This window comes from Prionailurus bengalensis, chromosome D4 (genome assembly GCF_016509475.1).
Source record: "Prionailurus bengalensis isolate Pbe53 chromosome D4, Fcat_Pben_1.1_paternal_pri, whole genome shotgun sequence".
Classification (NCBI taxonomy): domain Eukaryota; kingdom Metazoa; phylum Chordata; class Mammalia; order Carnivora; family Felidae; genus Prionailurus; species Prionailurus bengalensis.
Window position 1 is genome coordinate 63,504,358 of NC_057359.1, and position 14,882 is coordinate 63,519,239.

At 39.8% G+C, this 14,882-nt stretch overlaps 1 protein-coding gene across 3 annotated transcripts; it reads left to right on the plus strand.

Moving 5' to 3' along the window:
- The first annotated feature begins 116 nt into the window (after positions 1 to 116).
- Positions 117 to 12,860, plus strand: ZNF189 (zinc finger protein 189). Of its 3 annotated transcripts, none has more exons than XM_043567054.1 (3): positions 117 to 508; positions 1,258 to 1,342; positions 10,095 to 12,860. In XM_043567054.1, exons 1-3 carry the CDS (start codon positions 476 to 478, stop codon positions 11,813 to 11,815), a joined length of 1,839 nt encoding a protein of 612 aa, XP_043422989.1. In that variant the 5' UTR covers positions 117 to 475; the 3' UTR covers positions 11,816 to 12,860. The 3 variants fall into 3 exon arrangements, with proteins under 3 accessions (XP_043422989.1, XP_043422988.1, XP_043422990.1); XM_043567053.1 differs by having other exon boundaries at positions 139 to 508; positions 1,216 to 1,342; XM_043567055.1 differs by having other exon boundaries at positions 140 to 508; positions 1,261 to 1,342.
- Positions 12,861 to 14,882: the final 2,022 nt, after the last annotated feature.

Genomic DNA, 14,882 nt, shown 5'->3' on the forward strand with positions numbered 1-14,882 from the left:
TTTTCCTGTTAAGCCTCCCCAGAGGCTCCCTCCCGCTTTGCACGCCGGAAAATGTAGTCCGATGGGTCTTGCCGGCGGAGGCTGGACCGAGGCGCGCTCTCAGAGCACGACGGGAGTTGTAGTTGGGGGGCGTCCCGGGAAGGTTCCGGGTGACGCCTTCTGGTCCGGGGGCGGGCGGTCATAGCGCTCCTTGGCTGAAAGGAGGAGGAACTGGCAACTGGGAGGAGGCTCTAGTGAGGCCTGGAAGGCTGCGCAGCTAGGTGGGGAGGGAATTTGGAGTTGGGGGACAACCAAGTAGTGGGTCTGATATGCTGCTGGGGTCGTGACCGCTCTGGGACCGAGGCAGGACCTGGCCAGACCCAGCCTGGAGGCCTCGCCTTCGTGGGGCCTAATTTCCAACGGCCGGGTAGGCCTCACGAGAAGCTCCTTTCCTTGCGGCTTTCCCGGGTTCCCGTCCTGATTTTCTGTCCTGGAGATGGCCTCCCCGAGCCCCCCGCCGGAGCCAAAGGTAAGTCGCTCCTCTGGGTATCCCTGTTCTCTGGCCACTACTGGAGCTAGGCCGCGCTACCCACCCTGCCCCCCCGCCCCCAGCCCCACGACCGTGGTCTTTAAGGCCAACGCTGTGCAAGGAAGTACTCCGTAATGGTCCGGATTGCGCCTCGCGACCAAATCGCCCACTTGGCCCTTCGTTTCAAGAGCGACTTGATAAATTAGCTGAAGAAAATTAGTAATGCTGCAAACAAGTGCTCTCATTTGTGAGTTCTTCCAGATGAGGCACCATTTTTGACTCTTCCCTGTGTCTTGTGCGCCTGTCACGAAGCTAGGACCCCAGGTAGACGGTTAGAGAACTTCCTGCAATTGAATTGAACAGGGTCTCAAGCCACTGCTAATAGAGTTGGATGGAGCCGGGCAATGAGGTGCAGGAAACTTGGGGAGGCCTTGGGGCAACTTACTAAAATAAAAGTGTTAGGGTATAATGATTCAGCCAGAAAAGCTCTATCCTTAGGACCATCACTACTGACGACCAGGATCCAGTTCAGTTGCCCTCTAGTTGGAGGTGCTTGTCTGATACAGAATTGGGCCCCATTTGGATCTCTGGGTAATCATGTTCCTCCTAGACTACCCGGCTCTGAAAAGTGATTGCTTCGGCTACTTTCAGTGGTAGAATTGTCCTTGAGACAACAAGAACTGACTACAGAAATCGTACTATTTCAGGGGTTGCTGACATTTGAGGATGTGGCTGTGTTTTTTACCCAGGAGGAGTGGGATTATCTGGATCCAGCTCAGAGAAGCCTGTATAAAGATGTCATGATGGAGAATTATGGAAACCTGGTCTCACTGGGTAAGAATCTTTTGTTTCTCTGATTAAAGTATCTAAGAAGCTATAAGAAATCAGACCCTGAGAACACTTGAACCACCACGAGTACCAAAACTGCTTTGTTCCAAAGTTCAGATTCAAACATTTCGGCCATTAATTGTTTCCATGACTCTCGTCTGTAGTGTCCTTGCAAAAACCAAAATACAAGCCTTTCTGGCTTCTTATCTTCATAATCTCATTCCCATACTGCTCTGCACTTTCCCTCCTGGCTCATCCTCCCACTGCTTTCCTCCCACCCCTTTTCACTCTGCCTTCTGGAGCCCCTGTTCTTCTTCACATAATGTTCCTTACCCCTCCTGGCCTTAACCGAAAACTGGCACTTTCCCAAGGACACCACTTCTCTGGCAGAGGCTGCTTACTCTCCCACATCCTCCTTTTTCCCTATCCTTTGTCTCAAGGCTGGAAGGGAGAAGTTACTATTCTCCTGGCTTTTCAGTGTTGTTCTCAAAGCGTTAGTTTTAACCCTTCAAACAAAATCTCCCTTTGGAGGCTTCAGCAGTCTTGCTCTACCCACCCAATTCTCTTCTGCTGTCATCTGCCAACATTGTTTGGTCTGTCACACGTAGATTTTGTCACATTTCAGAATCTCTCTATGCTAACCTATGCCATCAATGATGCAGCCATTATTTAAGCCTTGCTATATCCTGACCACGTTGTCTTCAGGAACCTTGCTTTCCTTTTTTGTTCAGCAAGTCCCATCAGTGATCAAACCCTCAATTTTGTCAAGGCAGGCAAATCTTAAGCCCCAGTATCTTAGTCTTTGAAAATTCTTCAGCCATTGTTTTTATCTTAGACCATAACTAAACAGGGGTGACCAAAACAGACATGATCTCTGCCCATGTAGAGCTTACTACAATTTCTTACGCTTCTACATCTCCTACTCGTTTCCTCCCAAACCAGCTTATTCCCAGTCGTGCTACTTGTTCCTTGGTTTCTCCTTTTTCCTCCCAGATTATCAGTCCTCTTCTAACTTCACCTCTTCATCTGTTCCATGGACCTACATATGAATTATCACCAGCATGCTCTCTCGCCACCTTGTCATTGTGCTCTACCCATTCTGCAAACTTCATATTCTGTATTGGTTATAAAATCAGCTTTTTCTCTTGAGTTGCCAAGCACAGCAGGGGAAATTGTTTAACTGAAAGGATTAATGCCCTGGATATATGCATGGCTTTTCTAATAGTCTCCAGTGGGTTTTCACATCTCAGCCAGTTTTTTATCATTGATTTGCTCATTCTCTTCTTCCCTTTAGTGACTATTCCAAAAACTTAAAAAAGTTTTCCTTGGGTCCATCACTCAGTAGTCGACCTCACTTTCTGTTTCACAGAGAAGATAGAGGCCACTGAATATGAACTCTGACTTTCTGCCCCTCGTGTGTATGCTTAAGTCTGCTCCTTTTTCCTCACTTTTCCAAGAACCTATCCGTCATCTTTTTTTTTTTCCCCCTTACAACTTCAGTCTCTATTCCTTCTCCTCTGGTACCTTTATTTTGGTGATGGGTATGTTTATGACTCTTCCAGTTGGGGAAGGTAGGGCCCGGGGGGTGGCTGTCCTTTGAGAGAGCCTGTAACCTGCTCCTTGTTCACTTACAGCCAAGTTTTTGTAAGAGTAGTTAATGTATATTCTTTACTTTCCCTACCATTATCTCTAAGCCCCTTCTCTTGCCTCTACCCTTCCCCTTAAATTGTTTAACATTCTACTTTAATAGCCTAATTGTCAAATGGAATAGACACTTGGGCCTTATTTTATTTCACCTCTCTTTATGTATTTGAAGCTCTTTATTGCTTACTTGTATTGCCTTCCTCTCCATCTATGTGCTTTCTTTGGCGAACCTTATCTATAGTCAGGTCATCACCTACCACTGTGATGAGTCCCAAATCTTTATCTCTACCTAAGAGAAGCAATTGAAGCCTAACTGCCTAAGCAAAAGTCCTGGTTCCACCACTTACAAGCCTTGTGACCATGGGTGAATTATATAACCTTTCCATGCCTGTTGCTTTTTTACCCAATGGCAGTAATAATAGCACTTACTTCTTAGAGTTACTGTGAGTACTGAGTTAATATGTGTAAAGCACTTAGGACACTGGTTAGCATGTACTAAGTATAATATAAATGTTGATTGCTATCGTCATCATACCCATTATCTTCTCTAAGAGCTCCAAAATCTTCGTCATCTCCTTTTGAAGACCACATAAATAACTCACACCTGGCCAGTCTCAAATAATCCATTAAGATCTCAAGGCCCTTCTCTTCAGAATTAAGTACTCCTTTCTCTGTGCTGCCATGTATTGCACTGTGCTGCACTTCTGTTGAATTTCTCAACTGTATGCACAGTTTACAATCAATTTATCAAATGACTGTACTCTAGTCATTCTTTATGTTATTTCTCTAACCAGACTGGTCTCCATGAGGATGGTAACTATATATTTTTTCATTCGCTTTCTCCAGCACTTAGCACAGAACCAGGTATATATTATATGCCTTTAAATATTTGTATAACTGAATTACTATACTTAAGACTCAGAACCTCTTGTGGCTCCTGGGTGGCTCAGTTGGTTAAGCATCCAACTTTGACTCAGGTCATGATCTCGCAGTTCGTGCGTTTAAGCCCTGCATCAGGCTGTGTGCTGACAGCTCGGAGCCTAGAGCCTGCTTCGGATTCTGTGTGTGTCTCTCTCTCTGCCTCTCTCCCCCACTTACACACTATCTTTCCCTTTCTCTCTTTCTCAAAATTAAATAAACATAAAAACAAGAAAAAGATCAGTACCTCTTGAACAGATTATTGCATTAGCCCATAAACTAGCCTCTTGCCTCCAACTCCCTTTCTTTTAATACATTCTATTCACTGCCACCAAAGTGATTTTGTTAGTTAACTGCTTACAATTTCTGATTCCTGAGAGCTTAATAAAAAATTTAATTTCTTGTCCTACCTACCAGGGCCTCTCTAAATAGCCCCTGCCTAGCTTTCTAACATCATCTATTATTTCCTGCACACCACTTCAGTCTCTAGCCAGATCAGCTGCTGATTTTTTTCTCCCAATATGCTATGGTGTCTCTGAGTCACTGCCAGCTTTATCCACACATATGGTATCCTGGTTGATAGAACCAGGCAAATGCCCAGTCTTGCCTGTCCCTACTACTGTAAAATGTGAGTACCATATGGATGAAGGCATGGCAGTGAGCCCATCTGTGATCTACTTTCAGGCTCTCATTTTAGCTGAACTACAGCTTTTTATCAGTTCTTTCTCCCTCCACAATCTTTTCATCTTCCTCTGTAGACTCTGTCTCCATTCCCTTGATGACAAATCACAATTACTTAACCTTTTTTTCTTTAATTTTTTTAATGTTTATTTATTTTTGAGAGAAAGAGAGAGACATAGTATGAGTGGGGGAGAGGCAGAGAGAGAGAGAGAGGAGACACAGAATCTGAAGCAGTCTCCAGGCTCTGAGCTGTCAGCACAGAGCCCAGTGCGGGGCTCAAAATCACGAACCGCGAGATCATGACTTGAGCCAAAGCCTGACACTTAAATGACTGAGCTACCCAGGTGCCCCCTTAACTTTTCTAATATAGTGTTTTCCTGCACTTCATCTTGCTGCTTTACTTAATACAATACTTTTCCAGTTTTAATTTTGGTCCTTTATTTAATACCTTTCTCCTTTCCATGCTGACTTTTACTTAAAAGCTTTAGTAACAACATTGATAATACAGCTGACAGCTTGATCTCAGTTCTTTGAAATGAACTGGACTTCTTTAATTTTAATGACTCCTTTTCAGTCTGCTTGAACCTTATTGGACCTTGACAGAATTGGGAATTGCTGTACCTGTAAGACCTTAATCTCATTGCTTCAGTTCTTTAATTATAGTCTCTTTTCAGTTATTTGTTCAACTACTCATCCATTCAATAAATAGTTAATCAAGCACTGTGCTAGCGCTAAGAATGCAAGTCTTCCCCATTCTGTCATTCTTTTACCAAGAAAACTGTTCTTTTTATACTTTTTTAGATACTAGGGTTAGCAACTATGGTCCACAGCCCAAATCTGGCACTGTCCATTTTTATAAATAAAGTTTTATTGGAACATGGACATGCCCAGTCCCTTGTGTATTATCTGACACTACTTTCACGCTATAGTGACAGAGTTGAATAGTTGCAACAGAGACCATTTTTAGCTAACAAAGCTAAAAATATTTATTGTCTGGCCCTTTTTAGAAAATGTGTGGTAACTCTTGTTCTTTCCTAAAGTTTAGCCACTTCCACTTTACCATTTCCTTGCTTTTTGTCTCTCTTCAGCTAGCATATTATTAAAACGGGTTAAAGATTATAGGAATCAACTCAAACTAGCTTAAGCCAACAAGAGAACTTATTGTAGGGACATAGGTGGCTCATAGGATATATAAGCATGATTGCAACTGGATATCAGAAAAGGACTAAACCCAAAAATTGGTGCGCTCAGGAAGTCAGTGATTAACGCTTGCATTTTGTTTCTTTCTCCTTGGTTGATTAGTCTTTCCTCCTCATATCCACATGCTTTTGTCCCTATAGCTTCTGAGTTGATAGGTTACAATTCTGTCATGTTCAGAATAACTGCATATTTCATTTTTAATTCCAAATTCCTGGGAGAGATGCACTTTGAGTCAGCGGTACTCTAGACAAATTAGCTATGATCACAGGATGGGAACATAAGACCAGCATGGCAGAGACCTCAGAAGGTGATTATAGCTAACAAGCCCAGATCTCACAGATAGTCCTTTCTGTGCTGCTTTGTGTACAAGACTGAAGTCACTTGTTTTCTTTACCTATCTGTTTGACCTGTTTATTTTTTGCCAGAGCATCTCTATTTTACTTAGCAATATATTGCATTTTATATCTAGCATGATAAATCATTCTCTTATATTCTTTTCCAGGATACACTTAGCTAGTTTTCTGCATTCTTCCAGTTGAAATTTAGATTCATTGGGGTTTTTAATTAGTTCATAAGATTTTGATTGGAATACAATTGGGTTCATAGATTGTTTTAGGAAGAATTAAGATCCTTATAATATTGAATCTCTTTAGCAATTTGGTTGACTCTATTTGTCTGTCTTAAGTCCTTCAGAAAAAGTTTATGGTTTATCTCTGTGGATCTCGTACAGTTCTTGTAAGATTTATTTATAGGTTTTATGGTTTTGTTATCATAAAAGCATATTTTATTTTTCTATAATATTTCCCAACTGGTTATCCTTGGTAGTAAGTACCAGTATTTATTTTATAGCTTAGTCTTCATGTTGCTATTATATTTCACTTAATTCTTCTAGAAATTTTAGTTAGACATTCATACTGTCTGCAAATAAGAATTTGTCTTACTCCTTTGAGTAAAACCCCTGGAACAGTAACCACTGGGTAAACATTAAAAGAGACTTCCCCTTCTCACAAGGAATTTACAAACCCATAGAAGAGACGAACACAAACAGTTAAAACAGCAGTGCAGTAATAGCTATAATACAGTTGTGGATGAGGACTGGTGATAAAAAACAGAACACCTAATCTGTCTAGTGGACTTAGTGAAGTCTTTGTGGAGGAACTGTTGCTTTGAATTGAGTCCTAAAGAGCAACCAAGAGTTGGCCAGGTAAACAATGCTGGGGGACATTTAGTAAACGAGATATGCAATGAAATGGTATAAAACATTAACATAATCAGTTTGCCCAATTCCAGTGTGAGAAAGTGGGTAGAAGGGTGACTTGAGGTTTAGAGAACCTGTTGTGAAGCACTGAGTACCATAATGTAAAGAGCTTTGATTTGATCCTAGAGATGATCGAGTACTAGTGAACCTACAGGTGGTGATGTGACTGGAATTCCATTTCCTGTACATCTCTCTGGATGCAGCTAAGTAGGTACAGTGTGGGGGCAGATTAAAGACTAGAGTGAAGGATTATTAGATGGCTTTTGCATCATCCAGAGAAAACATGGGAAGAAGGTAGATGCTAGAGAGTCGGATCTTTGGTTTTGGTGATTGGGCAACAAAAAGAAAAATGGAGAAATCTAGGAAGATTTTCAACTTTGGGTAATGGATGAGGATGCCCGTTAAGATAATTAGAGGTAGAGACCTACATGACAGCAGATGATGAGGATCATGTTAATTGCAAGCCCTTTTTGAGGCATGTAAGTGGCGATATCGTGAGTATGAATATAGAGCAAGGTAAGAATGTAAACATGGGTGGGGCACCTGAGTGGCTTAGTCAGTTAAGCATCCAACTCTTGACTTCGGCTAAGGTCATGAGCTCAGTTTGTGAGACTGAGCCCTCCTGTCAGGCTCTGTACTGACAGTGGAGAGCTTGCTTGGGATTCTGTGTCTCTTCTCTCTCTCTCTCTCTCTCTCTCTCTCTCTCTCTCTCAATAAATAAATAAATAAATAAATAAATAAATAAATAAATAAGCTTACAAGAAAGGAATGTAAACATTATTGGTAACAGTAACCTTGTCAAACAGCAGTTGACAAAGGAAGAAAAATACATGAAGGAGATTTTTTAGAAAAGGCCAAAGAAAAAGTAGGGAGGGGACTAGAAAAATGCAACATACAACAATACATACATACAGCATACAGCAACAGCATAGAAACCAAATACAGCAACAGCATAGAAACCAAAAACAGATAGTGTCAAAATGGGAATAATCGACAGTGTCAGATGCTGCTGAATAAAGGACTGAAAAATGTTTGTTGTATTTGTTATTCAAGAGTTACTGGTGATTTCATAAGAAGCATCTCTCAATTCCGGAAACCAAAGCCAGATTTCACAGTAGGTTATAGAACAGATTGAATGGGAAGATGTTGGGCATGGAAAACATAGTTGGGAAATGGAGAGCTACAGAGTTAAAATTTTATTTCACAAATTTGGATTTCATTAAGAAAAGGATTTCAAGTTCAAGATATAGTTGGACATATTTGTATGCTGAGCATATTTGTATGCATGTTGATATGTTGGACAATGGAGAATACAGATGGAAGAAAGAGGGAAAAAATGCTAATAATTGAACAAACACTCAGAGACAGTGGGATAAAGAGAACGTAGATGAATTCAGCTTGGATAGGAATGGGATAGATCTTCATGTGCCATTGCATATAATTTTATAGGAAGGGGGCAGAAAGTTGAGGGAGTTCTTTGATCCTTTTTCATTGTGTGAAAGAAAGCAGTCCAGTGAAGTGAATTTGAGAGAGAATACTGTAAGTAGTATAAGCAAAAATAAAGTTTCTACTAGTTTCTTAGAGGAATAAGAGAAAGCTTTTTGGAATAAAATAACTTAATGACTGGTTTAAAGTGAGTGAAAAGAAAATTCGAAGATGACTCCAAAGGTGGAAGGTTAGAAAATTAAGAGAAAAGAGGAAGTCTAAAAAAGGAAATTGTTTAGGGCCAAATATATATTTGGTGGTGATCAACCAAATATGTGGAATTATCCAGCAGAAAGCGAGAGAAAAGAAAGAAGTCAGAGGCAGACTTAAGTGTTCTATATGCCACTCTGTTTACATTGTAGACCATTATGTTATCTTTCCTTAACACATGCAAGATTTTCATTTCTCAGATGTCTTAGAGACTCTCGGTTGGAACCAGATGGTTCCAATGTGGCTCTTACATCTTTGGAAGAGTAAGAATCATGTATACTTGAAGAACATGGGGTGATTTGTGGTAGGTGAGGTTACCACACACTGCTTTTCCCTGTTTCTTTCATTTACCTTGACTGTGTTCCTTTGTACTTATTTTTGTCATTCTATATCATAGACTCCATGTCACTCCAACCCATTTTTTTTAAAGCTGTTTTGTCTCTTGATACAGGAATTGCTTTACTTAATATTTTACCATTTTATTTTCTTTCCCCAGTATACTTGTCATCCATTTTATTTGGTAGGAAGTTTCATGTCTTATCTTTGAATACTGAATCATTACACAATGCCTGGCATGCTTTTGATTGCAATAAGTAAATTCTTTTTTATTTTATTTTATTTTTATTTTTTTATTTAATAAGTAAATTCTTATTAATTGTTGCTTCCTGGTTTTTGTCTTTTACCTTTCTCAACATCATTTTGTGTTCCTTTCTGTCAGTTACTTAATCTACTCACACTCCAGCAATGTTGTTTCATCCCAGATTTCCCAGAACCTACTGTTTTCTTCCTGTGTCATCCTTTCTTCTTTGACAGACTAATTCATCACACCACTATTTGTCTTATTTCATTGTTGCCAATCTTACCTTGCATAATTCTCTGTTGATCACCAGCCCTTCCTCCCAACTCTGCTTACCCCCACTAACTTATCATTTGCCTCATAAAAACACTCTTTTCTGGGCACCCCGCTGGCTCATTCAGAGGAACATGTGACTCTTGATCTTGGGGTTGTGAGTTTGAGTCCCATGTTGGGTGTAGAGATTACTAAAAAAAATTAAAACTTCAAAGCTTGCTCCGTTAAAAAAGCAACACTCTTCACACCCCTTCTCTAAGAAAAACTTTTCATCAGATAACTAATAATAATATTTACATAGCTTGTATTCTTTGCCAGGTATGGTCTTAAATGCTTTATGTATAGGAACTAATTTAATTTTTACAACAATACTGTGAAGTAATCATCCACATTTTATAGATGTAGTGGATTAATTTATCTTAATCTTATTTTCCTAAGCATTTCTCCTTGCTAGCAAAGAGCCTGGCTAATCTTTCTATTTTCTATTTTCTATTTTCTATTTATTATTCCAGATGTTTTAAACAGAGATAAGGATGAGGAGCCAACTGTAAAACAAGAAATTGAGGAAATTGAGGAAGAAGTGGAACCACAGGGTGTAATAGTTACAAGAATCAAAAGTGAAATTGACCAAGATCCCATAGGTAGAGAAACCTTTGAACTTGTTGGTAGGTTAGATAAACAGAGAGGAATCTTCTTATGGGAAATACCAAGGGAATCTTTGGCCCAGGAACAGAGAATGTTCAGAGGAAACACTAACATTATTCGTAAGAGACCAAACCCAGAAGAGAAATGCCATAAATGTGAAGAATGTGGAAAGGGATTTGTCCGCAAGGCCCATTTCATTCAACATCAAAGGGTCCATACTGGTGAGAAGCCTTTTCAGTGCAATGAATGTGGGAAAAGTTTTAGTCGCAGTTCATTTGTTATTGAACATCAGAGAATTCACACTGGGGAAAGGCCCTATGAGTGTAATTATTGTGGAAAAACCTTTAGTGTGAGCTCAACCCTTATTAGACATCAGAGAATCCACACTGGAGAGAGACCCTATCAGTGTAATCAGTGTAAACAGAGCTTCAGCCAGAGAAGGAGCCTAGTTAAACATCAAAGGATCCACACAGGTGAGAAACCCCATAAATGTAGTGACTGTGGGAAAGCCTTCAGTTGGAAATCACACCTTATTGAACATCAGAGAACTCACACTGGTGAGAAACCCTATCACTGTACCAAATGTAAGAAAAGCTTTAGTCGAAATTCATTACTTGTTGAACATCAGAGAATTCACACTGGGGAAAGACCCCATAAATGTGGTGAGTGTGGAAAAGCTTTTAGATTAAGTACATACCTTATACAACACCAAAAAATCCACACTGGTGAGAAGCCTTTTCTTTGTATTGAATGTGGAAAAAGCTTCAGTCGGAGCTCATTTCTTATTGAACATCAAAGGATCCATACAGGTGAAAGACCTTATCAGTGCAAAGAGTGCGGGAAAAGCTTCAGTCAACTGTGCAACCTTACTCGTCATCAGAGAATTCACACAGGAGACAAACCCCATAAATGTGAGGAATGTGGAAAAGCCTTTAGTAGAAGCTCAGGTCTTATTCAGCATCAGAGAATCCACACCAGAGAGAAGACTTACTCATACAATGAAACTAAGGAAAGTTTTGATCCAAATTGCAGTCTTGTTATACAGCAGGAAGTCTATCCCAAGGAAAAATCTTATAAATGTGATGAATGTGGGAAAACTTTTAGTGTCAGTGCTCATCTTGTACAACATCAAAGAATACACACTGGTGAAAAGCCCTATCTATGTACTGTATGTGGGAAAAGCTTCAGTCGGAGCTCATTTCTTATTGAACATCAGAGAATCCACACTGGTGAGAGACCTTATCTATGCAGACAGTGTGGCAAAAGCTTTAGTCAACTTTGTAACCTTATTCGACATCAGGGTGTTCACACAGGTAATAAACCCCATAAATGTGATGAATGTGGGAAGGCCTTTAGCCGGAACTCAGGCCTTATTCAGCATCAGCGAATACACACAGGAGAGAAACCTTACAAGTGTGAGAAGTGTGACAAAAGTTTTAGTCAACAGCGCAGCCTTGTCAACCATCAGAAGATCCACGCAGAGGTGAAAACCCAAGAAACCCACGAATGTGATGCTTGTGGTGAAGCCTTCAATTGCCGCATATCTCTGATTCAGCATCAAAAATTGCACTCTACGTGGATGCAATAAATGTCAAGAAATGTTCGAGCGCAGTTTGACTTGAGACTAGCTACCCAAGTGCGGTTTCAGTATGGCTCAACATGAGTCAGGTTTAGTGATAAATTCTCCTTGGCCTCAGGCAAATTGTTTCTGAAGATTCTGTGAATAGTGGACAACTGCCCACAGGCAGCTCAAGACTTCCATTACTCTTTGTTTTGATCATAGAGAAAGACTCAGTAATTTATTTAAGCATCCTTTTCAAAAAAAAAAAAATAAGCATCCTTTTCTAACACATCTTTCAGCAGAGAGGTCAAACCCAGGTTCAGAGCACTTGGTATTGTAATTAAAAAGGGGAGAAGGACAAAGTTGCATTGGTACAAGGGAGCTGAAGGTAGAAAAGTAGCGTAATTATTCAAGAAAGTCCTCTGCCACCATTATATGGTGGTTCTTTCAGTTCCATGATGTGTCTGGCTGTGCATGCCAAAGCCTAGTAATTAAGCATATGATTTACATTTTCAAGGAAACAAAGCCCCAGGTGTTTTTTGGTTTTTTTTTTTTTCCTTTTTTTTAACTGCTTCTCCAAAGTTTTGGTCATTTCTTAAGAAAGCCAGTTTTTTGGCATGTGAGTTAAGCAGTTCCAATGCCTTGTTGTTCCCAGATCTGTGAAATGATTGGACCAGTAATTTTACACGTAAAGATTATGTGAGCAATTAAGAAACCTAGCAAAGGTGTTACCAAGGAACCTTAGGGAGTGCCTTTTTTTAAGATGGGCCCAACAAAGTGGAGGAAGACACTTCTTTATGTGCCCTCCCAACTGTGAAACATAATTGTAGTCCTGTACAAATAATCTTACTCCTCCACTACCAGTAGCATGCAAAAGTGTACATATTTTGATTACCAAGAGTTGGAAATAAAGAATATCTGGAGTCTATGCTAGGAAGCTGAGATATTTTGGTAACTAGACTTTGCATGCAATTTTAAAATCCTTATTTCCGGTTCTAGGGTTTCCCTTAGTTAATGGTTATATAAACCTACTAATTCATCTGTTCTAATCATTAAACCTGTTTTGTTTTTTGCTTTGTGTAAGAGTTCTTTATTACTTTAGTGCAAAATCTATCCTGTCAAATACTGCATTTGAAAATTAGAAGTGGGGTGCCTGTGTGGCTCAGTTGGTTCAGGTCCAACTTTGGCTCAGGTCATGATCTCACTCCTGAGTGAAGGAGTTTGAGCCCTGTATCAGACTGTGTGCTGACAGCTCAGAGCCTGGAGCCTGTTTCAGATTCTGTCTCTCCCTCTCTCTCTGCCCCGCCCCCACTCACTCTCTCTTTCTCTCTCTCAAAAATAAACATTTTTAAAATTCTCAAAAAAAAATTAGGATCAAGATTTAAAAGAAATTGCTCTCACTTGTTCTACCTGTGACTACAGGCATACCTTGGAGATATTGTGTATTTGGTTCCAGACCACTGCAATGAAGCAGATAATTGGAGTGAAGCAAGTCAAATTAATTTTTGGTTTCTTAGTGCATATAAAAATTATGTTTGCACTTAAGTGTGCAGTGGTATTATGTCTAAGAAATCAATGTACATACCTTAATTTTAAAATATTGCTAAAAAGGGCTAACCATCATCTGAGCTTTGAACGGGTCAATCACTGATCAGATTAGCATAACATAATAATGAAAATATTTGAAATATTGCAGGAATCACCAAAGTGTGACAGAGACATAAAGTGGGCAAATACTTTTAGAGAAACGGAATGAATAGAATTGGCACAGGTTTGCCACAAACCTTCAATATGTGAAAAAATGCAGTATCTGGGTAGCATAATGAAGCGAACCAATAGAATGAGGTGTGCCTGTAAGTTACCTTTCCTGGGTTAGTTCAATTAAGGTTAAATACAATTTTTTTAGTTTCTGAATATGGAATTCCAAAACACCAGAACTCCCAATTCTAACTTCCTAATAGCTTGAGGAAAAAACCTCCCTTTCTTCAATATTGTAGACCTTCTGAATGTCACCTCCAAACTTAAATCTTCTCAAAATAGGTGTGTGTGCACATGTAAATGTCAGTGTTCTAGTATACATGTAGAAATTGTGCACTCTCCTATTCAAATTAGGTGCTCATAGTTAGCATATAGTTAACTTTTCAAAAACAGTTTGTAGCCCAATGAAAAGCATAAAAAGCTACTGAAAGTGCATTTGATGTCTCAGTTATCCTCCTGCCCTAAATCTCCCCCGTTTTACTAGTCCACTAGTGGTTCAGAGGCCATGGTCTCAAATCATAATGAGGTTCTTATACCTGTTCTCAGTATTTTGAAAAGCTTAGGGCAAAGTATATTCTTCATACTTTGAAGTTTGCATGCACACTAAGACATTGTGCTTTTTGCTGGAGTTGCATCTGTTTTGTGTATGGTTACCTTGCTTAGCAGAAGCTCTGGCTGTTTGCCTCATTGTAATGTGGGGACATTGTCATATGAGATATACCAACAAAAATTACATAACATCCTTGGATGTGAACCTGGAATGATATCTCAAAACTCCAGTAGCAGTGAAACAATACTGGATTGTATGTACAATTCATTGCTTATAAAAAGCATAGCCAAAAAGATGAACTTTTAAAGCAAGGTTACTGCAGTGTTCACTGTTGTTTTCTAAGAGGATGATAGAAATAACAGAGAGGAACATGAAATGCCAGAAGAGGAGGGAAGGAGAAAGTTAAAACTTTCAAGAGGAGATGATGCTATAGATGGGCTAAAAGATAAGTACCAAGAAAAAAGGATAGTGTCTGAAGACAGAATTGTAAGAGGACCTACTAGCCACAGAGCGAACCTCCAGTGATGGGAATGTGGCAGGAGGTAAGCCTGCCTGTAAAGGGCAGATGAATAGAGTTGCTGTGCTAAAGAGATGATAGGACTTAATACTGCCTAAAATTCTGTGATAACATTTTCCTTGTATTTAAATTGTGTGTGTGTGTGCATGCCCAAGAGAGGGAGGGACACTTTTAAGTGTGCAGTTCTGAATTTTCACAACTAAATCTACGCAAGTGGCACTTGAAATGTTCCTGGTACACCTGATACTCACCTGGGTACCTTTCCAGAA

Coding starts and splice junctions, on each gene's coding strand:
- ZNF189 (XM_043567053.1), top strand. CDS start 476: ATGGCCTCCCCGAGCCCCCCGCCGGAGCCAAAG. Junction 509..1,215: donor GCCCCCCGCCGGAGCCAAAG/GTAAGTCGCTCC, acceptor GTACTATTTCAG/GGGTTGCTGACATTTGAGGA. Junction 1,343..10,094: donor TGGAAACCTGGTCTCACTGG/GTAAGAATCTTT, acceptor TTATTATTCCAG/ATGTTTTAAACAGAGATAAG.